Here is a 23,555-nt window from a genome sequence, read left to right on the forward strand (position 1 = left end):
GCCTCTGCCTGTCCCCCTGCTTGTGCTCGCTCTCACTCTCTCAAATAAAATCTTAAAAAAAAAAAAAAGTTTACTGAGTGGATGAGACAGGAATGCACAAACGTAATAAATTATCATGGGAAAGGGTGTAATTATTTTCCGGATGGTAGGCCGTGTGGGTTTGGAACTCCTACTTGTTAACCTCCGACTCTGGCCTGTGCTCTGCTGGTCCCTGTGTGTGTGTGTGAGCACATCTGTAGCAGGAGGAATTAGGCCAATCCTATGGCAGAAGTACAATTCTTATCCTTGCTTGTGGTGGTTAATTGTATGTGTCAACTTGACTAAGCCATGGGGTGCTTGGCTATTTGGTCAAACATTATTCTGGGTTTGTCTGTGAAGCCGTTTCTGGATGAGATGAACATTTCAATTAGCAGACTGAGTGAAACGGGCCGCCCTCTCCTTCAGGCAGTTGACCGGCTGACAGAACAAAACGGCCCGGTCTGACCAGTGCAGGCCCCACCCCACCCAGTCCTTGTCGACAGGTGCGTGGGGGCACAGGGGTCTGTGGCCGCCTGCCAGGACCGGTCTCGGTGCTGGCATCCGAGCGCAGCCTCCACGCAGAGGTGGCAGGATGACCCTGCAGCGCACAGCCGCCGCCCCCGCTCCCCGTGAAGCCCCGGGGGGTGGGGGCTGTGCGTGCAGGATGCTGGAGCGCTGAGGCCCCACATTACCCCTGCGGCGTTAGACGGCGGAAAGAGTTGGGAGAAGGCGGCTTTCCCTTCTCTTCCAGACCACAGCGCACCAGCAAAGGCGACTAAGGAGGTGCCCTGAGCCCTGAAGCCGATGTCCAGAGACTGCCTGACTTCTACTCCTCTCCCCTACATATGCTCTCCCCCTGAGGTGGAGGGGGGCGCATGGCGAGGCAGTCCGAAGTGCTTGGTGGCCACAGGGCCCTGGGAGTGTGGCCCAGAGAGGTGAGGCCGCCCAGCCACAGGCCTTTGGGCTTGGAACTGGGGAAGTGAGGCTCAAGAGTTGCAGCCACGGGAGGGACCGGGACAGGCCAAGGCCTGGCCACAGCTGCAGAGGTCTAGGCCTGTCAGGCGCGAACATCCTGGGACCCCTCTTCTGAGGGCTGGAGGCAGCTGTGAAGCCTGGGCCACTTCACCTACGGCTCAGGATAACGGACAGGAGGCACCTTGCCTCGGGCAGCCACCCCCTAACCTCGCCTGCCCCACTTCGGCTTTCCACACCTGCAAACACGCGGTTGTGGCTCCGGGTTCAGTCAGGCCTCAGGTCGGCGTCAGTGCCCCCCCCCCCCCCCCCCCCCCGAGACCAAACGCCAGCCACGCCTCTCCGGAGACAGGCAGGAGCGACTCCCATTTCCATCCGTTAAAAAGAATTTATTTGGGCCACTGGGCGTGCGGGGCTCGCTGTGCGGATCAGGAGGAGGGGGAGGCAGGAGCCCTCGCCCCGGAATCTCCCCCTGGTCCCTCCCGCGCCCGGCCTCCCGCCCGCTACTCCCGGTAGTGGACCCTCTGGTGCTGGATGAGCTGGGAGCTCTGGCCGAAGGCCTTGCCGCACGCGCCGCAGGCAAAGGGCTTCTCGCCCGTGTGGGTCCGCAGGTGGCGGAAGAAGTGGGAGCGGCCGCGGAAGGCCTTCCCGCACTGCCCGCACTCGTAGGGCTTCTCGCCGGTGTGGATGCGCTGGTGCTCGATGAGCACGGAGCTCCAGATGAAGGCCTTGCCGCACTGGCTGCAGGCGTACGGCTTCTCGCCCGTGTGCAGCCGCTGGTGCCGCACCAGGTTGGAGCTCTGGCTGAAGGCCTGGCCGCACTCGCCGCACTCGTACGGCTTCTCGCCGTTGTGGACGCGCAGGTGCTGCGTGAAGTGCGAGCTGTGGCTGAAGGCGCGGCCGCACTGGCCGCACTCGTACGGCTTCTCGCCCGTGTGGATGCGGTGGTGCTGGATGAAGCCCGACCAGCCGCGGAAGCGCTTCCCGCACTCGTGGCACGCGTACGGCTTCTCGCCCGTGTGGATGCGCTGGTGCTTGAGCAGCAGCGACTTGTACCTGAAGCTCTTGCCGCAGGCCTCACAGCGGTGCGGCTTCCCGCCCCGCGGGCCACCCTGCCGGGCCCCGGGCCCCGCCCCGCGGCCGCCCTCCGGCTCGCCGGCCCGCTCGGGCTCCCCCGCCGGCCCAGAGGCTCCCTGGGGCAGCAGCGTCAGGCGCCACGGGCCCCTCTTCTGGGAGCAAGGCGCCGTCCCCGCCAGCTGGCCCGTGGGTCGCTCCAAGCCGGGTTCCTGCCCAAAGCGGTCCCCACACCTGGGTCTGCGGGGAAGGTTCCTCAGAAGGGTCCTCAGTGCCCCCCCGGCCGGGTCCACCTCGTCTTCGGCATGGTGGGGATGGGGAGATGACGGAGCCTGCTCCGGCTCTGCCTCCGAGTCTGAAAGGAGACATGGAGGGGCCGATGGCACCCACCCCGGCATCGGCCTCCCCCTCCGCCGGACCCCGGCTCTGCCGACCTAGCTGATGGTACCAGCACGGAGCGCGGCAGTGCTGGGGGCCAGAGTGAGGGCAGACCTGGGGGACAACGCCCCCACAGATTTAGCCCCAGAGCCCAGGGGCAGAGCCCCCTGCGTCGGGTGCTGGCCAGGCTCCCGGCAGGGATGTGGCCGCCCCCCTGCGGCACTGCCAAGAACCGGATGGAGTCTAGGTGGCAACTGTCTCCTGGCCTGCCCCCCTGTGAAGCTCCTGACACCTCCAGGACCTCCCAGGAAGGGGGGACAGAGACCCCAAGGGGGCATCCCAAGGGCTTCCATGGGGCGGGGGATGTGGCAAGGGGCTGAGGGCCGGAATTAGTGCTGCCCCAGCCAGGCTGTGGGGAGAAGGGGATGGGGACCAGAGCTTAATTTAGGGGACCTAGTGGAGGTCCAGGGCACTACACGGTGGGAAGGAGGGGACCCAGGATGACTCCCTGGCCGCTGGCCTGGTGGCGGACTGCTGCTGAGTGGGAGATGCTGACTGGTTACAGCTCTGGGGCTCAGGGAAGGGGTCCGGGCCATCGAGGACAGAAGTGAGCACTGAGGCAGAGACAAGTGAGATGCAGTGGTGCGGGGAGCACGGTGCCCGAAGCGGTGGGTGCTGCAGAGAGCCCGGCACGTGGCAGCCATGGGTAAGTGCACTCGGGCAGGGACCGGATGGGGGTTCTGCTCACTCACCTGGCCAGCAGGTGTCTCTGCCAATCTGGACCTCCTCCACATCTTGGAGATCCAGGTCGGACAGCTGCTCCTCCTGCAGTGGCCGGGAGAGCGCCTCAGGGCTGCAGCCAGGGGAGTCTGGGGGCACAGGGGGATGGGGGCTCATCTCCCCCTCCTCTCCAATCTAGCCCAGGCCTTGCCCAGCTGCCTGTACAATGCCACTGCTCCTCACACAACATACCTCCTTGCCCTCCTGGGGGTCCCGTGGGGCCGGTGCTCCCCAGGAGCCACAAAGGGAGACGGGCGCAGCCACATGACACTCCTTCCCAGAGTGAGGGGCCTTAGGCACTCCCTGCCTGCTCTGGAGTGGGGGGCAGTTCTGGGAACGCGGGCCTTTCTGGGCTACAACCTTCACAGTCCCCTCCCCCAGCCCTCCAGCCGCTCACCACCACCTCTGAAGGCCGGGGCCCTGGCTGGGCTGTGTCCCCCAACCCCGGGCACCTCCAGGGAGGCTGTGACACAGCCCCTGCTCTGCCTCAGTGGAGGCCCCAGGCCTGGGGCTCTCGTGGACACCACAGGGGAAGGCATTAGGGGCCAGGAGGGCAGGGGGAACTTTTCTGGCTGGAAGGGACGCTCCTTGTTTGTCAAATGGCACAGAAAGTCCATGCTTGGATGTGGACATGGGGAGAAGAGAGTCGGGGCAGGTGACAGCCAGAGTTCAGGTCTCAAGTGCCAAGGCCAGGCACCCTATCTGGAAGGCCTGCCCCTGGTCGGGGGTAGCGCTGCCCTGGCCACATGGCCCCTCCCCACCTCTGGGCAGCTGGTATGTCCTTCTCGTCCTGTTCCTGCCCACAGCCTGCCCCTCCTGCCACAGGGCTCCACACCATACCTTCCGGAACGAGTTCTGGAAGCCTGTGCTCTGGCAGGGACAGCCTTATGCCAGGCCCCTTGGCCAGCCCAGCACAGCCCTGATTCCCAATGTCTCTGCCCCGTTCCACACCCCACCCGCCTAACTCCCTGCTCTGGAGGCTCGGGGAGGAGGGGCCGCCAGCTCTTTGCACCAGTTTCATGCCCACCCCACCCCCAGGGACCAGGCCGGGTGCCCTGTGCCCATGCTGCTCCCTTCACCCGCTCTAGCTGACAGATGGGTCCCCGCTCAAGGATGCCCTCTGCCCCCCTCCAGCATTGTGCCCTACCAGAGATGTGAAACTGGCTCTTGTGTGAGGTGACGTGGGAGACTGGTAGGACCCAGCCCCGAGGCAGGCAGGAGGGACCCCAGGTTTTGCAGGGCGGGCCCCACCCACTCTGGTCTGGGAGTGGAGAGGCTGGGGCTCCAGAAGTCCTGGCCTCACTGGCCGGAGGGCCCTGGGTAGGTTCCGGAGATGCTGGGGTCTTTCCTCTGAGGGCACGTGTGGCCCCTGGGGCACCGAGGAACTCACCAGCAAAGGAAACGAGGTCGACCGTGAGGGGCAGCCTCTGCCCTGGACAGCAGCTTGGTCATGGGGCCCAGCTCTCTCTGCTGGGCTGCTCTCCGCGAGGAGGGGACGAAGGCAACCCCTCTCCTCCCTCTGGCCCCTTGGACCTCCCTGAGTTCCATCACCCTCCAGCCATGCCTCCTCCTTCAGAGCCTGCTGGAGGCCCCGCCCCCCTCTTCTTTAGGGTCAATCTTGGTTGTTTTCCTTTGCAGGCAGGCCACCCCCCTCTCCCCCCCCCCACCCCGTTTCTGAATAGAACAGAGAGTGCTGAAGCTGCTGGCTGCAGCCCACACTCCCTCTCACTGGGCAAGGCCCCTTGTGCTCAAGGCACTTGAGCGCACTTGGCTGTGGCTCAGGGGACCCAGCCCGGCCTTCCAAGCTCTTGCTGGATCAGGGGCAGCCCCACTCTGCGTGGGCAGGAGGACCTGCATCTTGGGCACCAGTCTTCTCATCCAGCAGAACTGGCTAGGTCTGCATGTCTTTGGGGACAGCCCCTCTCCAGTCCTACATCCTGCCAGTTAGAAGCCATGAGCCCCAGCTTGCTGGGCCCAGTGGGGGGAGGCGGGCTTGAGGGCCCGGCTTGAGTCACATTGATGTATTCTAAATCCTACCGGCCTCCACCGGCTCATGTCTGGGCTTCCATGTCCCCGTCAGAAACATGGGGACAGGAGGCCCTACCTTGCCAGGCTGTTTTGAGAGGTGGCATGAGAAACTGGAGGTGGAGAGTGGGCCCCGGAATCCTGACTGCATGGGGACAGGGGGCACAACCACAGGGGGTGGGGGGCCCTGGGGGAGGCCCTCAAACCACCCTGTAGGGAGAGGCGCCTGTACCAGCAAGGCCTGCAGAGTATGTGCTCCTTCCCGGCAGCACCCAGCTCCATACCCCCCACACCCCCAGCCTGGCCTCCACGGGGACGGGCAGGAGGCCGGGAGAGATCCCCAAGCCAGGCACAGCACAGGGCGTGGCTCGCTGCTCCCGCTCCAATCCTGGACTGAACTGGGGGGTGAATCCCAGGTTCCCTAGCTCCGTGTGACCTCTGTGGGCCTCGCTGTCCTCACTGTTAATGTGGCCACCGGGCTTTAAGACAGCCCGCACAGAGCCCTAGGCACAGAGCGGGCGCAGCTCAGCCGTCATCATGTCACTCCCTGTAATGCCGGGACTCGCCAAGAGTGAAAGCCCTGGACACAGAGCGAGCCCCACCCCCTGAGCCCAGGGCCAGCTCTTTAGGACACAGGTGAAATGAAACACACCCAGGTCCTTGACCTGGTGGTCGTCAGCTCATTTGTGTCCTCAGCTGTGAGGAGTGAGGCCAGGCCTCCTGTGGCACATGGGGCATGGACAGAGCCCCTGCGACTTTCTGATGGCTGAGTGTGAGCAAGACCCTGGGGCACCACATGCCATGGGCTTAGACACCTCTCTGCCCCTGGCGCCCCGCCAGTCATGGGCTACTTCCATGCCTTTGACATCCTGAGATCCTGCCAGGAGGCTGAGACAGGCTGGAAGCTCCATCCCTGCAGGTCCCGGGGGCCCCCAACCCAAACCAGCCTGCCCAGAACTCTGGATGCTATTTTCCTGGGGTGGGAGCAAAGGCTCCTAAAGGGAGATGGCAGGACAAAGGGCCCTACCACTGAAGCTGCTCTTCCCCCACGCCCCAAACACAGTCCCAGGGGGCTGTGGAGAGCCATCGCTCACAAGGCTCGGCCTCCGGCTTCAACCACGGCTGCCCCGTCCCGACCCAAGCGCGAGGGTGCAGGAGCCCCAGCACCCAGGGAGCTGCCTTGTTTCCAGCCTGCAGCCAGTGGTGCGGGGCAGGCGAGTGGTGTAGGGAGGCGGAGGGAGTGCAGGGTGAGTACCGTGTTGATGACCGTGGAGGTGAAGCCGGGCCTCGCGGTGGTGGGTTCCAGGTGTCCCTGGTGACGCAAGATTGACAGGGGACGGGACACGAGGGGGCTCCTGACCGTCCCCCAGGGTCGCCATCTTCCCCAAGGCCTGCTGAAGGTATGCACACCTGGGACCTGGGGAAATGAAAACCATGGCAGGATGAGGGGGGTCAGAGGGATGAGTGGAGGGCGGGGGCAATGCCAGCTGCTGGTCAGCCACAGGGGAGCTGGGGGGGCGGCTAGGCAAGGATGCCAGGAGGGGCCATGTGGGGCCTGGGGTGAGAGCAGCTGGACCCCTGGTATGTTTATTCCGCCACGCGGACAGCACCAGCACACCCGCAGGGACCAAGCCCAGGCGCTCATCTGAGCAATGGTCTGGCCTGGAATGTTCTCCCAACCCAGATCCTAAAGCAGGTGGGACCTCCCTGAAGAACCTCCCGCAGCACAGCTGTGGGCTGCTGGCTCTGGAGAAGGGTGAGAAACCGCACTATGCCTGCTGGAGCATGAACGTTCTAGATTAAATCTTAACAAGACAATTCCTGAGAGAAAAACCGCCTTCCTCTGCCGCTGCAGAGCCCCAGAAGCTGCAGGCTAGAAACCGTATGAGCAGCCCACCATGCTCTGAGCCTCCTCTGGGGCCGAAGGTACGGCTTTAATTTGGTTTGCAAGTATGGTTTGATCCAGTGTGAGAAGAATTTTTCTTTTGCACTGTGGTGAAGCAAGATTCCTCATTAGGGTGTGAAGGGGGGAACGCAGTAAGGACAAATGTTAAAGTACATTAAGCAACGGTTGCAAACAGTATCTGCTTCAAGGTGGGGAGGCAGCCTCCACAGGGCTCCTCGCCAGCGCCTGGGCCATCTTGGCACACCGCATTCCCTAACGATGGGAAGGGTCACGGACACTCAGGGAAGTGGACACAAGTGGACGCAGGGTGGGGCTGCTGTCATGACGTCTGGGTGCGGGCCCTCAACCTCCTAAGTCTCAGCTCAAGTTACTCGGTTCGCTTCCCGGGACTTATCAGGGAAGGTGCACGCTCCCCCACCCTGGTTCGCACAGGTAGCGCGCGCACGGCCGCCCACCGGGCCACCGGGCCACCGGCACAAGATCCGAGCGCAGGCTCCACGCCCACACTGCTGCAAACGGCTGCAGGCGAAGGGGACGGAGACGCCACGGCCAGGAGCAGACCTTCCCGCCCCCTCTCCTCCCGGCCTGGAGCCTGAACCCCGCGGGGAACGGCCCGATCTCGGGGCGCTGGGCGGCAGGGCGCAGCCTGCCCGGCCGAGGTCCGGCGCTCACGGCCCCGGCCTCGGACTTCTCTGAGCCTCCGTGCCCCACCTGTGAAGTGGGCACAGCGCCGGCTCCGTCCCCGCGGTTCCGGGCGCGTGGGGAGGCGACCCGCACACGGACCCCGCGCGCTCGCCGGGGGCTGGTGCGCCCGCTGCGGCCCGCCACGCCGCGGAGGCCTCCTCTGCGCCCCAGGGCGCCCATCTGCGCCCCCCGGCCGAGGTCACGGCGGCGCGGGGTGAGGCCAGGGCGGGGCCCGCGGGGACGACGCGCGAGCGCGGGCGGGCCGGACATCCCCGCAGCCGCCGCAGCCGCCCGGCGCCCACTCACCTTCCGAGCGGGAGGCGGCCGCCCGCGCGCCGGCCGGAAGTGCGCCCGCGCCCCGCCCCGGCCCGCCCGCGCGCACTTCCGGGACGCTCTGGGCGCCGGAGGACCGCCGCTCTCTGCGCGGCGCGGCGAGGGGCTGGGCGGCCGCCAGCTTTGCTCCGCCCGGGGCGGTGCCGGGCTCCCGCGGTCCGCCCCCGAGTTCTCGGCAGCTGGCTGCAGAGGCAATTAATTGAAAAGTTGCGCCCAAAGCATCGTCCGTACCGCCTTTCTTCCCTCGCGGTGTTTCTGCTGGACGGCCATCAGTCGCTGGGGAGCTAGCTGAGAACAAATTCTCTTCTTTTTGGGGGTGTCTCAAACGCCCCTCTAAACTGCCCTACCACCAAAATTGTTCCCAAACTCTAGGGCCTGAGGAGTGGCTGTTACAAAATTTCCCAAACCTTATCATGGAATTCCTCCTGATGTGAACCCGAAGTCTCGTTTTTAGTCCTGTTCTTACAACCCCAGAAAGCGAGAAGTCAGCGTCACTCCTTGTTAGGAAAAGCAGACAGCCGGAATAGGCTTCCGTGAACTAGTCCAGCAGGAAGGACGTCCAGGGGCTGGTTTGCCCACGCTGGCCCTGAGCCCAGCCAGGTGGACAGCACGAGGACAGCAAGGCAGGACCCACGCCCAGCCAGGGAGCCCCCGGGCTGCAGGGATGCCCAGGGCGGAGGGAGGGGAGCCCAAGCCCAAGAATCCCAGCATCTGGTTCCAGGGCGGGTGCCAGGCAGGAGAGAAGCTGCATGATCAGGGACAAGTGGACTCCGTGACTGTGTGGTGAGACGGGATGAGAGCTGGGAAACCGGCAGAAGCCAGCCTGGAGCCTCCCATCCCTGCCGAGGATTAGTGCAGCCATCTGCTGCAGCGGCCTCACTCACCCCACACTGCAGGCTTCTAGCCCTGCAGGTTCTGTAGGAATCCCCCGCCGCTCCCCTCTGCCTGACCTAATGCCCGCCTGCCTCTGTCCCACTTTCAGGGGACCTGGCCTGGCCCTGCGGCGCCGCCAGGCTCCTCAGCCTCCACAGGCCTCCTGTCAGGCGTCTGGGTTTCTGCAGAGCTGCCTGGCCTCCCCCTCGCCAACAGCTCGCCTCTTCTCTGTCCTGCCCGTGAGTGTCCCCCACCCATCACCTGACTCTGGGGCTAACCTGGAGCTCCATCCTTGGCCAGGTCCTTTGCCATCAGGCATTCTGTGCTCTGCAGGGCACTGAGCAGCTTCCCCGCTCCCACCAACCAGATGTCAGTAGCACCTCCCCTCAGTTGCGACAAGCAAAAATGTCTCCAGGTATTACCACGTCTTCTTCTGGGGGGCAGGACTGCCCTCAGGAGAACAGGTCTTCTGTGGAAGGCAAAGTAAGCAAGGGGAGGGGAGGGTGGGCCGACCCGGGCTCTTCAGAACACAGGGCAGCAGGCGAGGGGCCTCCCAGATCCCCTCCAGGGTTATGACTACAGGCATCAGCAACCAAGGAACCCCTAGTTTTCCAGAATCTGGGGCCAGGAAGACCGTGTCCCTGGAGGGACATAGTATTTTGTCCCATGAGGGCTCACTTTCATCCTAAGTCAGCAGATTCTTTTCTGGTTTATATCATTCTCTTACAAGTTTGGTTAATGTGAGGCAGCCCCCAAGAGACGCATCTGGAGGCAGTGACCAGTTGGATCTCTGGCTCTGCAGGCGTTGGGGAGTCCCGACTGCACCCCCAAACTGCAGGGAGATGAGCGGGACCCAGTGAATGGGTCAGAACAGATGTTTATTACAGGAGAAAACATATTATCCACAAGCAGCAGGACAAAGACGTGTTCAGGGTAAATGCTAGGGAGGCGGCAGGAAAGTACCCGGCACTGGTGCAACATCCGCTGGGATGGAGACAGCACCACGTGGAAAGTAAACCACAGAACTCGGATAAGAGAAAACAGAATGTGTCCCCCAGATGCAGAACACATTCACTGAGGACTGAAGGAACTGAAGAGATTATAGAGTCCACGTTCATCAGACCGGACTGTTTGGAAAGTCCCATTTCCCGTACCACGACCAGCAGCTGTGAAAGAGCTCTGATAGCCCAGGGACGCGCACTGCACTGGGGGTGAGGACAACCCCAGTAGCCGAGTGCTCGAGTCATCAGGAAACACGCAATTGTTAAAACCAGAATGCCAGAGGGACCTGGGAAGCCTATGTCTACAGAGACCGCAGACAACCACGGGCAGCAGCGTCCACTGGCCCCCATAGCCCCGTCTGGGTCCTAGCAGGACTCTGGTCAAGGCGAGGACCCTGTGGTTCGTGGAACAGGCAGCTGGAGTTTGTGAGGAGGACACCAGGAGACCACCAACTCTACACTCAGCACACAGAGGTCCCTGGAGGCACGGGCTGCCGCTCAGAGCAGAGCTATGTCCTTGGGTAGGAGACACGCAGTCTGCCCCATCATCTTCGCGGCCACTCCCATCCTGAACTGGCCCTCAGCCCATTCCCTTTCTGGCTCCTTGGGCCTGGGGACATGGCTTCCTTGGGCCTTGGGGACACCCCCTTTACCCCTACGTCCTGGCTGAGAACCCTGCCCTCGCTGATACTGCTCCAGAGCAAATGTCCCAGTGTCCCCCGTGCCACAGGCTTCTGCCACGAGCACCAGGACTGGGGAGCCCCAGGCTTTGCTCCCTGCAGCCGAGGCTGCAGGGCTGCCTTCGGACCTGCATACTCTGCGGCATGCCTTGGGGCCTACGTCACTTGCAGGGGAAAGGAATATCACAGCTTGGTGTCCAGATTGGGGATGGACACAAGAGGTCACTGGAAATCAAGCCCAGGTAACACCCTGGTGCCTACAGCCTCCCCTAGGAGTGCAGCGGACCCAGTCACAGGTGAGTCCCCCAGTCTGTGGGGAGAGGAGGAAGCCGAGCTCTGCGTGCTCTGTGGCCCTCACTGCCCACTCTCCCACAGCGCTGGCTCCCACCTTCCCTCAGATCAAGGCCGGCAGGAGCCCCGTAGGGACAGATGCTGCTGGATGATCGACGTCATGTCCCTGGGACATCTGCAGGTGTCCTCCGTGGCCCCCGCCATCCCAGCGCCCTCCACACTGGGCCAGGCGCCGAGGTGCTGCTCTGGGTGCTCTCCGGCAAGAGAACCATGATCAGCGGGGCGTCCTAAAGGTTTCCCATTTGGAAAAGGCATTTCTCTGGGACATCCCCAGGACGCTGGGAAAGTTGTTGATGTCGCCTGTGGGGTTTCAGCCTGCAGCACATTCCTAGAAGGCTGGGTGGTGTCAGCACTGCCTTCCTGGGTGGGCGGGGGCCAGAGGTGTGAATTCTGTGGCCTTTGGAGACATTGGGGAAGGCCCCACCAGGAGTTCGAGTTCGGGAGTTTGGGGAGTTTGCTGCCTTCACGGGGCTCTGGGAGGAGACAAGGAGAAGGGAGGCGCTGCTCACCTGCGGCATCACTCAGCCCACCTGCGGCACCCCCCACCCCCCCCAACTCGGATTTCCTGCCTGGGCCCCGTGCCCCCACCCGTCCCTCAGATGGTTCCTCTCTGCTCACCCAGGGGCCTCCTCACCTCCTCCTTGGGGCTCAGGACTGGGGCAGTTTGGTTAGTTTGGAGGTTCACTTCTATGCACATTTCATCAGGAACTTCTTGACTGGGGTGATCTGCTCTCACACCGGAAAAGGACAAGAATTACCTTTTGAACAAAGAAATGCAATTATTACCCGGCTGGCTGCTGGGAAGCTACAAGTACACAGGTGAGGACATGCGTATCTCCCCCCCGCCCCCCCCCCCACCGTGGAAGCCGGACTGGCCAGCGCTGGCGGCAGGGGTTCGAGCCATGCACCCCAGACCTGGACGGCAACAGAACCAGGGGGAAAGTGCTCATGTCCCCCAAAAGTTCAGAAAGTTAGAAAATGTAACATTTCAAACGCATGTAAACCTCGGGTGAATATGATGTGATGCAAGAGCAGCTCAAAGCCCCGCTCACGGTCCATGTGGTTTAGGACCCAGACACCCGCCTGCCTGCCCTCTGCCCGAGGGGGGCCAGGCTCCTCTCTCCCTCCGCCCCACTTCACTGTTGATTCACATTTGGGTTATTTCCAATTTTTCTGACATTCCACATGCACTATATTAGTGCGTATGTAAAAAAGCTCACTACGGTATTTTAATGAGTGAAATTTCTGGGCTAGCATGGTATAGCACATCTTTAACTTGCTAGGAAATGCTATTTTTGTTGCTAGCTTTTTAAAACTGCATTTTGTTATAGCACAGCAAATTCAACGGACTTTTTTCACTGTGGGGAAATATACATGGTGTTTATTATTTCAACTGTTTGTGTACAATTAGTGGCATTAAATACTCACCACGCTATGTACCTGTCCCCACGCCCTACACCCAAAGCCTTCTTACCATTCCCAGCAGCAACCCTGCCCCTGTTACACTCCCCTGTCCTGGCCCCGGAGGACCTCTACCACGCAGCTGTGTGTGTGTTGGGGGGGGGGGGCACCGCCTCTGGCCCCTCCCGAGAATGGGTCACACAGCAGTGTCCCCGGCCGGCTTCTGGCGCTCAACCCCGGGCTTCGGAGGCTCAGGCTTGTGCGCCACAGCCTGGGTCTTCATTCCCTCAGGGCTGGCGGCGGTGCCCAAGTCTGGCAGCGCCACGTGTCCTGTGTCTGTTCGTCTGGTGAGGGACACTCAAGCTGCATCCACGACGGCCACCGCGAGTGCCCGCTACAACCCTTCCCTGATGAGCCCCTGCTTCCCCTTCTGCACCTGGGCCTCCGGGGATCCTGACCCTGACCCTCTCGCAACACCTTGCTCAGCCCTTCCGTTTCAGTGCATGCGTCCATGCAGATTCTGCGTAGACAGTGGTACCAGCTGCTGAGAAACACGCTCAGGGTTTTCCACTGTAATCCTACGTGTGTCTTCCTTCTGGTCTGGCTCTGGGCGCAGGGGGAGCTGTGAGGCTGGCCCTCTTGTGCTCTGCGGGCGGAGGGGACACCAGCTACACGGGACCCTAGGCCGAAGTGCTGCTCCAGGTGCTGGGAGATGTTCTGTACGGGTTTAGACAATTCTGTTACATTCCTGATTTATGAAGGTCTATTATCATGAATGGATGGTGCATTCTGGCACATAGGTAACTATTCAGATGATAATATGCCCCCCCCCCCCATCTGTTGATGTGAGAAATCACATCAGTTTTGAGCCAAATTGGCCTTCCTGAAAGAGGCCTCATCTGGCCGGGTCCCCGCTCCGCTCCTGCCCTGTGGGCGAGGCTTGCCCGCCCCGTGCTCGGAGCCTCTGCCGCCGAGAGCACGGACATCCTGGCCGTCCCAGCTCATAAAACAAGGTGAGGTGTTTCCTCTTTTCAATCTCTGAGTCTGTAGAGGACCGGAATGGGTTCTTGAACTCACTTGTGCACCATCTGGTCTTGCATTCTTTGGGGAAGACTCTAGACTCCGGACACACTCTGTGCGGCGGGCACGGGGTCTTGGGCCGGCTTCCCTACCTCATCTGTGCTCACGTTCCCTGGCTCTGAGTTTTGTCTTTCCTGATCTCTGACGTACCTGCTGTCACATCCCCTTTGCATTCGTGATGGTTTGGTGGCTCCTGCTCTCTTCCTGGACGCTGCTGCTGGGCAATGTCAGCTTGAACAGTCCTTGTGAGCAACCAACGTCCACCGGTCTCCTGCCCCAGACAGCCTCCGTTCCCACGGGCCGTGCTACTCTGCCACTTGTTATTTCCTCTCTGCCACTTTGCATTTGTTTTTTTTTTAATGTTTTTATTTATTTATTTATTCATGAGAGTCAGAGAGAGAGAGAGAGAGAGAGAGAGAGAGAGAGAGGCAGAGGCAGAGGGAGAAGCAGGCTCCCTGCCTAGCAGGGAGCCCGATGCGGGACTCGATCCCAGGACCCTGGGATCATGACCTGAGCCGAAGGCAGACGCTTAACCATCTGAGCCACCCAGGCGCCCTGCCACTTTGCATTTGTTACGCTGTTGTTTTTATAACTTCTGATTTCTAGCTCGTCCGTTGATGGGACTGAAGCTCTTAGGGCTACACGTCCCCGTGTGGCTTCAGTGGCCCAGAGAAGCTCTGACAAGTCCTATTTTCAGTGTCAGTGAGGTCTGAGTGTTTTATAGCTCTCATCATGTTTGTTTTTTTTTTTAATTTGAGTCAGGTTATTGAGAAGGTTTTCTTTTTCCTAGGACAGGAGTTTTATTTGAAGAACAACAGAAATCCCTCAAAGCTGCCTGAGCGACAGGAGGCAGAAAAGGCCACTCACTGATTTGAGTTTGATTTTGTGATTCTTCTCATGACTGTAAACTATATTCAAAAAAGAATTTCCAAGTCTTAATTTTTAAAAAAGTATTTTTCTGTGGCTCTTTTCCGGGCTGATGCAGCCTTCCTGGGAGAGGCACTGAGGGCTGTCAGCCTGCACGGCCGCCTCCCATGCCTACAAGCAAATGTCCGCCTTGCTAAGAACACAAACACATGGCAAGAAGCTCCACACCCGACGCAGGGCTCGAACTCACGACCCGGAGATCGAGAGTTCCAAGTTCCATCCACTGAGTTGGCCAGGTGCCCCCAGAGCTGACATTCCTAAAACACTTGGGGGGAGCCAGCCCTGCACCTAGGACTTCACGTGCTGACTCACTGAGTCAGGTTAAGCATCCCCATGTCACGCCTGAGGAAATGGAGGCAGCACGAGGAGGTTAAGGGACATGCCCCAAGTCCCACATCGCCAAAAGGCACTGGCTCAAGTCGCTAAGCCCTGGCCCAAGAGCCTGTGTTCTTCACCACCCATCTCCTCTCTAGAAACCAAAGCCATGGGGTCAGAGTGCGTTTCCCTCTCTTCTAACAAACTGGCAATGATGAAGACCCACCTGCCTGCTGCCGGAGAGGCCAGGGCAAGCCTGCCGTCCGTGTGCCGCTGGGGCACCCGGTCCACACAGCTCCGAGGATCTCCACCTGGCATTCCGTGTCTGGGGACCCATCCTCTCGGCCTGAAACGCAGAAAAGGTATTCATCTCAGTGTTATTTATAACATCCGAAACCAGAAATAGCCCCATGCCCGTTAGGGCACAGTCAGGCTCTGCTCACCACACCTATAGGCAGCGGTGTAGACCATGCATGTCTAGGGATGGGGAAACGGGCTGTAACACGTGATACAGATCACACAGCGAATGCTACACGGGAACACACACGTCCTAGTGTGTCAGAGGGCCGTAGTAAAGACAAACCAAGCCACGCTGAAGAGGACGCAGACACCCCTGGACGTGCGTGCCGTGTCCACAGCCCACGCTCTGGCACCCAAGATGGGCACCAGGGCGCACTGCTCGGAGCCCTTCCGCGGCCCTCCCAGGGTGTCCTTCGGCTTTCTGCGCCTGGCTTCGCCCCCCAGCAGACAGTCCTGGAGGACTCGAGCGCACATGGGTCGGGCTGACCCTCACGCACCCTCCATCTACAGCAGGCCCAACACGGCTGCCGCTGGTCTCTGTAAATACAGCTTTGGTGGCACACGGCCAGGCTCATTCACGGTGTGTTCACTGCTGTCGCATGTCACAGCGGAGCTGAGCGGGGACAGAGGCCTTATGGCCGCAAGGCCAAGAACAGCTACTATCTGGCCCTTTACAGAAAATGTCTGCCAACCTCGCTCCGGGTTCAATTTGCTTCATCACTCAGTGCGGATACATGTCTTGTTACTCTGTTTCTCTGCTGAACATTTGACAGTAAAGTGCAGACATCATGACCCTGTGTCCCTGAAAACCTTAGGGAGCATCTTTCACAAGGACGAGGTCTGGGAAGGCCACAGGCCGCAAGCCAAGCAGGAACTTGGAAACTGATGCAGCTCTGCCACCCAGTGGACAGTGTGGACACACGGTTTGCGGAATGTCCCAGTAATGTCCTTTACCGTACACTGTGCGTCCCCCTGGATCTCCTGCCACACCTAGGGCGAGCTGCGTCAGGTGGGAGGGCCCGCTGCGCTGGGGAGGGGGGCAGGGGTGCCCAGCTCACGTGTCATAACATCACAGCTTTTAGAAAGAATAGGAGCAAACACTTGCCAACCTGGAGAAGCATTTCCACTGGGAGCATCTGCCCTGTGGTGTCTGTGACCCCCTGATTGAGAAACGTGTCTCCCCCGATTCAGGACCTTCTTGCAGGATGGAATCCCCAAAGAGTAAGGCTATCTTGGGGGTCCAAACAGCTGAAAGTGTAGGCATCAACATTTTCCTAGTACAAAGCCCCATTACCTCCTGGTTGATGGTCACCGGGTCCCCCTTACGCTGTCAGAAGTTCTGGGACACACTGCACCACTCTGAGGGCACAGGGCCCCATCCAGACCACTCCAGGGGGAAACCAGGGCTGGGCATAGCATGTGGCCTTCCCCGGGGGATAAGATGGAACTTGGGGGCCAGGCATGAGGAAGTGAAACTAACCTGGAGAGCCGATCCCCGGGGGGCAGAGCGCACTGCCTCATGTCTGAAGACCCCTGTGGCAGATGCAGGCTGGCTCGAAGCTGCCCTCACATCCTTGGGGCCTCCATCACATGTCCAGGGCGGGAATCTCCCACGGTGGCAGTATGTAGGTCCTGAGCGATCCACCTGGGTGAGTCAGGCCGCTCACCTGGGACGGGGGCTAGGCCAGGGGGATGCACAAAGGGTGCAGTTCCTGGGGATGGGGTGGGGGATGGTGGTGGCACCGCAGCCCGAGGAGGGAAACCAGAGCACAAACCACTGTCACCATGGCCAGCCGAGTGGGGACAGCAGGTGTCTGGTGCAGCGCCGTGGGCACAACCGCAGAGCACTGCTACCTAGCTCAGGGCCATGGGCCTCCTGCCAGGCTGCGCAGGAATGACCCGGCAGGTCAAGAGTCTGCAGACTCAAGTCTTCAAAGGAGCAGGTGAGAGGGCTGAAACCACAGTGGACACCACAGGCAGAGGCCACAGAGGGAGGTGCTGGGCTGCTCACAAGCAGCTGCTGCCTCGCGAGCCCCACAGACAGCTGCTGATACCCCCAGAGTCTCCCGTGCCGCAAGCCCCTCCCACATTATCACGGTGTCTTGATCCAGAGATGCTCTGGACCACAAAGGTCTTTACCATGCTCAAGCACTTGCTTACTGCACTGGGTGGATTTTCCTGATGATGAGGGGGATGCCCGGGCACAGGTGCGCTGAGCTCACGGACCCCCAGCATCGATCAGATGCTGAAGGAGGAACGGCTCCCATCAGCACAAACACCGCGTCTCGGGTGGCAGACAGCTTCCCCTCACTCAGTGCTTCTTCCGTGGGTGACGCTTCCGATGGCGAATGAGACATGAGCTGTAGGCAAAGGTTTTCCCACATTCCTCGCACTCATACGGCTTCTCTCCAGTGTGCGTCTTCTGATGTTTTAGGAGATTGGAGCCACAGTTAAAGGCCTTCCCACACTCGCTGCATTTAAAGGGCTTCTCTCCAGTGTGGATTCTCTGGTGTTTGGTGACATCGGAGCTGTGTCTGAACATCTTCCCACACTCCTCACACCTGAAGGGTTTCTCTCCCGTGTGAACCCTCTGGTGGCGAAGGTGGTCTGTCTTGTGCTTGAAGATGCGTCCACACTCGCTGCACTCATAGGGCTTCTTTCTCTGAAAAGGAATGAACACGGGAACCCCCTCAAAGTCATCTTTAAACGAAGCGTCAAAGGCATCAAATACGTGTCCTTCTTCCTCAGGACTCAGGCTGGCTTCCTTGCTGTGCTTTTTCGCCAAAGTGGACCTCTTGTTTGCCTTTTTCTCCCCAGATGCTTTCTCTGCTTTGGGAGTGTTCTTTAGCCCATCTCCTTCTTCCTTTGGGGTCTGTGCCTTCTTTTTGCCCGAGGGCTTTTCCATCTTTCTTTGTTCCCAGGAGAGAGGAAGGGCCACTGGAATCCAGAAAGGGCTAAGGAGAAAGGCCAGGGGCCAGACTCTCCTATTCTTCTGAAAGCTCTCACTTTAGTCACAGCTCTTCATTTTTCTGAGCTTGTAAGGAGACCTCTGGAGCAGGAAGCCTACACCAGAGAGGACACCACCAATCCTCGTGCTGCCGGAGAAGCCAGACCACGAAGGTTAGATCACAGAGGTGTGCGGGAGGAACAGAGCTGTGGTGCAGCGGCTAAGGCACGGATGGGGGGGGTGCGGACAAGGGAACGTGGCCCCTTCCCTGCTTGTGTGCTCCCCTTGGACACCTCATGAGCCTCTCAATGAGGCTCAACAAACAGCGTGTTCTGTTTGGACATGACCAAACAGAACACTCGCTCTAACCCTCTCCCAGGGATGGGGTCTCCAGGCCTGTGTCCAGCGGGGTCTGATACAGACCATGGACCAACAACTCCGTGTGGTCCCCACATTGAGGTTTTTTTCCCCCCACCATTTTCTCCCTCCTTCTCCACTTCCTGTATTTGGGACCAGAGGATGTGCTTTTGGAGCTGCAGGACCCACATGTACCCCTTTGGGAGTTACGCTCCTGTCACCTAGAGCCTGGATCTGAGATGGATCAAACTTGGGGCGCCCCAGCCCTCCTCCCATGGTCCACCTCCATATGGCAGCCAGCAAACCCCTATCATGTACCTGCCCTGACCCCCAGTGGCTCCCCTCATACTTATGAGCCCTATACATGCCTGACCTGGCCCACTCCTCACTCCCCTCCAGCTTCCGTTAGGCTCCTCAAACATACCCAGTCTTTCCTGCCTCAGTGCCTGGCTGATTCCAGAAATTGGCCAAGAGCAGGTGTTCATGGGGCTGGCTGCTTACTTCAGAGCTCTGGATGGGCCCTTTGCAGGGAGGCCTCCCTGACTCACCAAACACTGCCCCCACTCCCTCTTCCCTAACCGGGCTCTAGTCTTCCCTGGGGCCCTTAACCAGAGCCAACTCCTCCATCAACTAGATCTTGTGTACACCCTCTGAAACACCTGATGTTCCCTGTCCCTAACTCCACCTAACAGCACCCAATTCTGCCACAAATTCGAACAGGACCCAACAGTCGCCGGTGTCTGTAGGAGCATCACCCACACAGCTCCTAGTTCTTCATTGAGATCCCTCTTCTATTTCGTTTCTGTATTATTCCTGAGCTTCCTTGCCCTGTCTTCTCTCACTGCTAACTAATGGAATTCCAGCAACAAGCCTGGAGCAACTTCAGACTCTAACTGCTAGTGAGGGAGATCTCCACAACACTGAGAAGCCTTCTTTTTTAAAGAGAAAGCTCCAAAGGCAGGTCCTGTTCTGATCTTCCAACATTCCCTGCAAACAGCGCTCTTAGCAAAGGTATCTTGTGGCCTGTGACGGCTACCCTGATCTACTAGGAGGCCCATAACCCTGACAGGCTGTCTCACCCCAAAATGTGATGCCCTAGGTGGTAATATTCCCAGTGATGTATTTTTCTTTGAATCTTCTTTTCCATCCCATTTATTTACCATCAACATTTTAATCTGGGTGTCTTTATGACTCTTGTACATGACAACACTGTAGCTTTTTTCTTTTTTTTTTTAAGTAAGCTCTATGCCCAACTTGGGGCTTGACTCAAGACTCCCAAGATCAAGAGTCGCAGGCTCCATGGACTGAGCCAGCCAGGCACCCCCAAGTGGTTTTAAGGTATAAATACTTTGAACTCTCTTAAAGTCAAAAGGGTACACTTGGTCTTTCCTCTTCTCCCCCATGCAGAGGCAACAATAAAATGACTGTCGAGATTTCCCATCCTGACAAGGAGTTTGAGAGTCTGGCTTCTAAATAAAAAGGTTTAGGTACACTTGGTCTGGATTCAGGCCGATGTCGCCCCGAAGGCTCTACTTGAGGCAGGTTCTGGGAGGAGGCTGCTCTCAGCATCAGGTGGGAGCCTGAACTGAGGGTAAAGGAAGCTCATCTGGGCTGAGAGGAGCATGCAGGGCCCTCTGATGGGGAGGGCAGAGGATCACGGCACCAGGCAAGTACACTGGAGTCAGAGGCTGGTGTCTAGTTTCGGGAGTAAACCGAGGAAAAACAAGAACTTCTATGAAGGCACCCTCAACCCTGTACCCACCCCCACTGGAGGGCGTGCGTGGGGGTCCTCTGCGCTTCCTGCCGGGACCGGCACTGAGGGCAAGGACCACGGCTATTTCATCCCTGCATCCCTAGCTACGAGGCCAGAGCCAGCATGAACTGGTGCTCAGGAATCATTCTAGATCTTCGTCTCATCTACCCAATTCAAGCTGGCAGGTGCTTGACGGCAGAGAGCACACCAAGTTACAACAGTCAAAAACGGAGTAGACCCGAGGTCCTGGTCCCCCACTTCACAGGCCCGTAGACGGGAGTGCCTGCCGCAGCACACAGGCGCTCAAGCGACCTGCCCCAAGAGCTGGGGTGCTGTGCCCGCGGTGCAACTTCGGAGTAGCTCCTTTCCTCTCTGGGCCAGGCCTCCTGAACTCCAAGCTCTGCGTAGCCCCCGCAGCCGGGGTCCCTGGAAACCCCACTCAGGCTGGCCCGTCCCCCCGCCTTCAGAAGCCTGGGTCTCGGGGAGCCTGGATTACTAGCGGGTTTGGATCCAAAGGCACACATGCACCCCAACAGTCCGCCGGGCCCCCCGCCTGCCAGCAACCACGAGCTGTGTCGAGGCCGAGGAAAGGGGCCCCGACGGGCAGCACGATGCGCCCCCGCCAACGACAGGGCCTCGCCGGCCAAGCGTGCAGGGCCCCGGGGCGCCGCCTTCACCTCGATCCGCTCCGAGCTGCTCCTCGCCCTCCTCCCCGCAGCGCCCGGGAGGCGAAGGCGGGGAGGCCGCTGCCCTGGGCTGCGGCGCGGGTCCAAGCGACGCCGGAGGGAACCGGCAAGTCCCTAGCTGGAGGTCGGGGGCCCGGAAACAGACGGACCCTCGCCCAAACCCCGCCGCAGCCTCCCCGCGCCAGGGTTCCGCAGCCGCCCAGCCGAGCAGCCGGGTGGCGGCGCCCGCCGGGAGGCCCGCCCCTTCCGGCGCCGCTCTAGGAGGAGGGGCCCCGGGCCTCTCAGTGGTATGCCGGCGGACGGCTCCGCCCGGCTCGGCTTTCGTTTCCATTTCTGCAAGGGCCTCCTTGCACCGCCGCCCCCGCCGGAAGGCCCGCCCCTCAGGCCCCGCCCCTCAGCTCTGCGTCCGCTCCCTCGCCCCGCCCGCCCCGTCCTCCCCTCCCTCGCGCCTGCGCCGTCACCCCTGCGCCTCTTCCTCTCCCCTGCGCCCCCTCCCTCGCCCTGTCCTCCTTCCTTCACCCCTGCGTACCCTCCTTCTCCCCATCCCGCCTCCCTCCTGCCTTTGTCCCCCTCCTTCGCCCCTGCCACCCCTCCCTCGCTCCTGCCCCCTCCCTCACTCCTCTCCAGCCCCGGACTGCTCCTCACACAGGCACGTGCACTTGGCCTGTGTCCGGTTGCACTGGTGCCCCCTCGTCTGGGACGCTCCTCCCTGGCTGTCTGCCTGGCGCACTCCCACTTCCTGCCCACTGAGAGCTCAGCAACTCGGTGGAGCCCACCTGCCTTCCTATGTGTATTCAGTTCCTGCTTCCCACAAACGTAGCTGCTTAAAACAACACCTGTTTGTTACCTGAGTTCCTGTGGGACAGGCATCCCGGCGTCCAGACACGGCTCAGCTGTCCTCTGCCTGGTCGTGCCAGGCTGCAGTCAGGTATCAGCCGGCTGCGTTCTCAGCTGGAGGCTCAGCTGTGGAAGAATCCGCTTCCACACTCCCCTGCTTGTTGGCAGGATGCATTTCCTGGGGGCTGTGCTATCGAGGGCCTACTTCTTATTGGCTGTTGGCTAGAGGCTGGCCTTGGGCCCTAGTCGCCCCCCCATTCCCTGCCACGTGGCCCCCTCCATGGGCAGTTCCCAACATGGCTGCTTGCTTCTTCAGGGCCAGCAAGAGAGCCTCTCTCCCCGGTCTGCTCAGATGGAGTCTCATAGAAGGCAGCCTAACCATGGGAGTGACCTCCTGTCACCAACATACAACGTGACCCAACTGCAGGACTGACATCCTGTCACCTCTGCCATATTGTGGTTTTGAAACAAGTCACAGGTGCCGCCTGCATTTGGGGAGGGCAGCAGTCTCTCTAATACCACAATTGGTCTCTTCCCCCACCTCTGGACTCCCCCGCTCTGCCCTGCAATTTTTTTCATAGCACATTCCAGTCTCTGACATACTGTCATCTCCTTATTAGTATGTTTATCAGGCACAGGCACGCCTGGGAGGGTGAGGGCAGCGGGGCTCCAGACCAACGCAATGAGGTGAGTCAAATGAACGTTTGGTTTCCCAGTGGCAATCAGAGTTATGCTTAACACCACGCTCTAGTCGATTAAGCCTGCAGCAGCATTATGTCTAAAATACAACGTACATGCCTTTGTTACAAAAAAATACTCTCTTGCTAAAAATGCTAACAGTCACCTGAGCTTTCAGCGAGTCCATCTTTCTGCCCGATGTTGGTGGCTACTGACTCATCCGGGTGGTGGCTGCTGAAGCTGAGGGGCGGGGGGGGGGGGGGGCGCGGCACTGGCAAGTTCTTAAGACAACAATGAAGTTTGCCACAGTGACTGACTCTTCTTTTCATGAACAATATCTCTGGAGCATGTGATGCTGTTTGACCACCATAAAACGGTCAATTAGAATCACCTTAGGATCCTTAAAAAAATTATTTTCCAGGTGCCACCCAAGAGCTGGTGAAGCAATATGTGGGGCTGAGCCTAGTGACGCATAATTGTAGAGGCTTCCCTGTGATCCTAATGGTCACTCAGGTTTCTGGGGCAGCAGATGGCAGTGGCGCTCAGCCCAAGCTGTTCATCTGAAACACCGAAGAGCTTAAGAGACTGCTACCCGGACCCCACCTCGTGGCAGAGGGGTGTGGACACCTAACATTGGTATGATTTAAAAGTGCCCCTAGATGATTCTTCTGGGCATCCGGGGTCGAGAACCGCTGCTCCAGAGCACAGGCGTGGGGACTCACACAGAGGCTCAGTGAAGCTTCAGACGCAGAGCAAGGAGGAGACGCAAGAGTCAGGCCATCACGTTTCGTATTCTTCCAAGAAACATTGATTCCTTACCTGTGGGCATGTTCCTCAATTACGGGTCACACCCATTTACCTGGAAAAGCTAACCTCTGGCCCCTTGAGCCTACAGTTTGTGACAAGGTAGGCGGTAAGTAGGCTCCTTCCCCAGGCTCATCTGCTGGCAGGCACGGAGCCCAACCCGGGGCCTGAACTCACGACCTGAGCTGAGATCAAGAGTTGGATGCCCACCGACTGCACCATGCAGGTGCCCCACCGCCAGGCTTCTGGGAGGTGAATTATCAGGGGTTGCATAGGTGGCAACAGGCCGGGGAAGCTCGACCCCCAGGTCGTCCCCCTGCTTCCCTGCAGCGTAAGTTCACTGTCAGGCCCGGCCTGGGCCCAGAGGCTGTGCGGTGCCTGCGAGGCTTCACTTG

General features: G+C 59.9%; 2 protein-coding genes and 1 long non-coding RNA gene across 8 annotated transcripts; 1 reads left to right on the forward strand and 2 right to left on the reverse strand.

The window, feature by feature from the left end:
• Positions 1 to 1,358: 1,358 nt before the first annotated feature.
• Positions 1,359 to 8,195, reverse strand: GLI4 (GLI family zinc finger 4). 2 transcript variants are annotated; one of them, XM_088022718.1, is made up of 4 exons: positions 8,144 to 8,195; positions 6,503 to 6,664; positions 3,195 to 3,311; positions 1,359 to 2,419 (listed from the first exon to the last, which is right to left on the reverse strand). In XM_088022718.1, exons 2-4 carry the CDS (start codon positions 6,624 to 6,626, stop codon positions 1,494 to 1,496), a joined length of 1,167 nt encoding a protein of 388 aa, XP_087878844.1. In that variant the 5' UTR covers positions 6,627 to 6,664; positions 8,144 to 8,195; the 3' UTR covers positions 1,359 to 1,493. The 2 variants fall into 2 exon arrangements, with proteins under 2 accessions (XP_087878844.1, XP_087878845.1); XM_088022719.1 differs by lacking the exon at positions 8,144 to 8,195 and adding an exon at positions 7,865 to 7,948.
• A 1,708-nt stretch (positions 8,196 to 9,903) lies between these two features.
• On the reverse strand, positions 9,904 to 22,075 carry ZFP41 (ZFP41 zinc finger protein). Of its 5 annotated transcripts, none has more exons than XM_088022720.1 (5): positions 21,689 to 22,075; positions 16,579 to 18,193; positions 15,025 to 15,144; positions 11,710 to 11,833; positions 9,904 to 11,548 (listed from the first exon to the last, which is right to left on the reverse strand). In XM_088022720.1, the coding sequence occupies exon 2, from the start codon at positions 18,001 to 18,003 to the stop codon at positions 17,410 to 17,412; it is 594 nt and encodes a 197-aa protein (XP_087878846.1). In that variant the 5' UTR covers positions 18,004 to 18,193; positions 21,689 to 22,075; the 3' UTR covers positions 9,904 to 11,548; positions 11,710 to 11,833; positions 15,025 to 15,144; positions 16,579 to 17,409. The 5 variants fall into 5 exon arrangements, 4 of the variants coding, with proteins under 4 accessions (XP_087878846.1, XP_087878847.1, XP_087878848.1 ...); XM_088022721.1 differs by lacking the exon at positions 21,689 to 22,075 and adding an exon at positions 20,833 to 21,054; XR_015768041.1 differs by lacking the exon at positions 16,579 to 18,193.
• LOC114201066 (uncharacterized) lies at positions 21,476 to 23,174 on the forward strand. The gene is made up of 3 exons (XR_003607578.2): positions 21,476 to 21,769; positions 21,995 to 22,365; positions 22,778 to 23,174. It is a non-coding gene; the product is annotated as an uncharacterized LOC114201066 (long non-coding RNA).
• The last annotated feature ends 381 nt before the right edge of the window (positions 23,175 to 23,555 follow it).

Source organism: Eumetopias jubatus, unplaced genomic scaffold, assembly GCF_037043125.1.
Source record: "Eumetopias jubatus isolate StellerSeaLion01/CBP00866 unplaced genomic scaffold, mEumJub1_p1.0 scaffold_4, whole genome shotgun sequence".
NCBI classification, from domain to species: domain Eukaryota; kingdom Metazoa; phylum Chordata; class Mammalia; order Carnivora; family Otariidae; genus Eumetopias; species Eumetopias jubatus.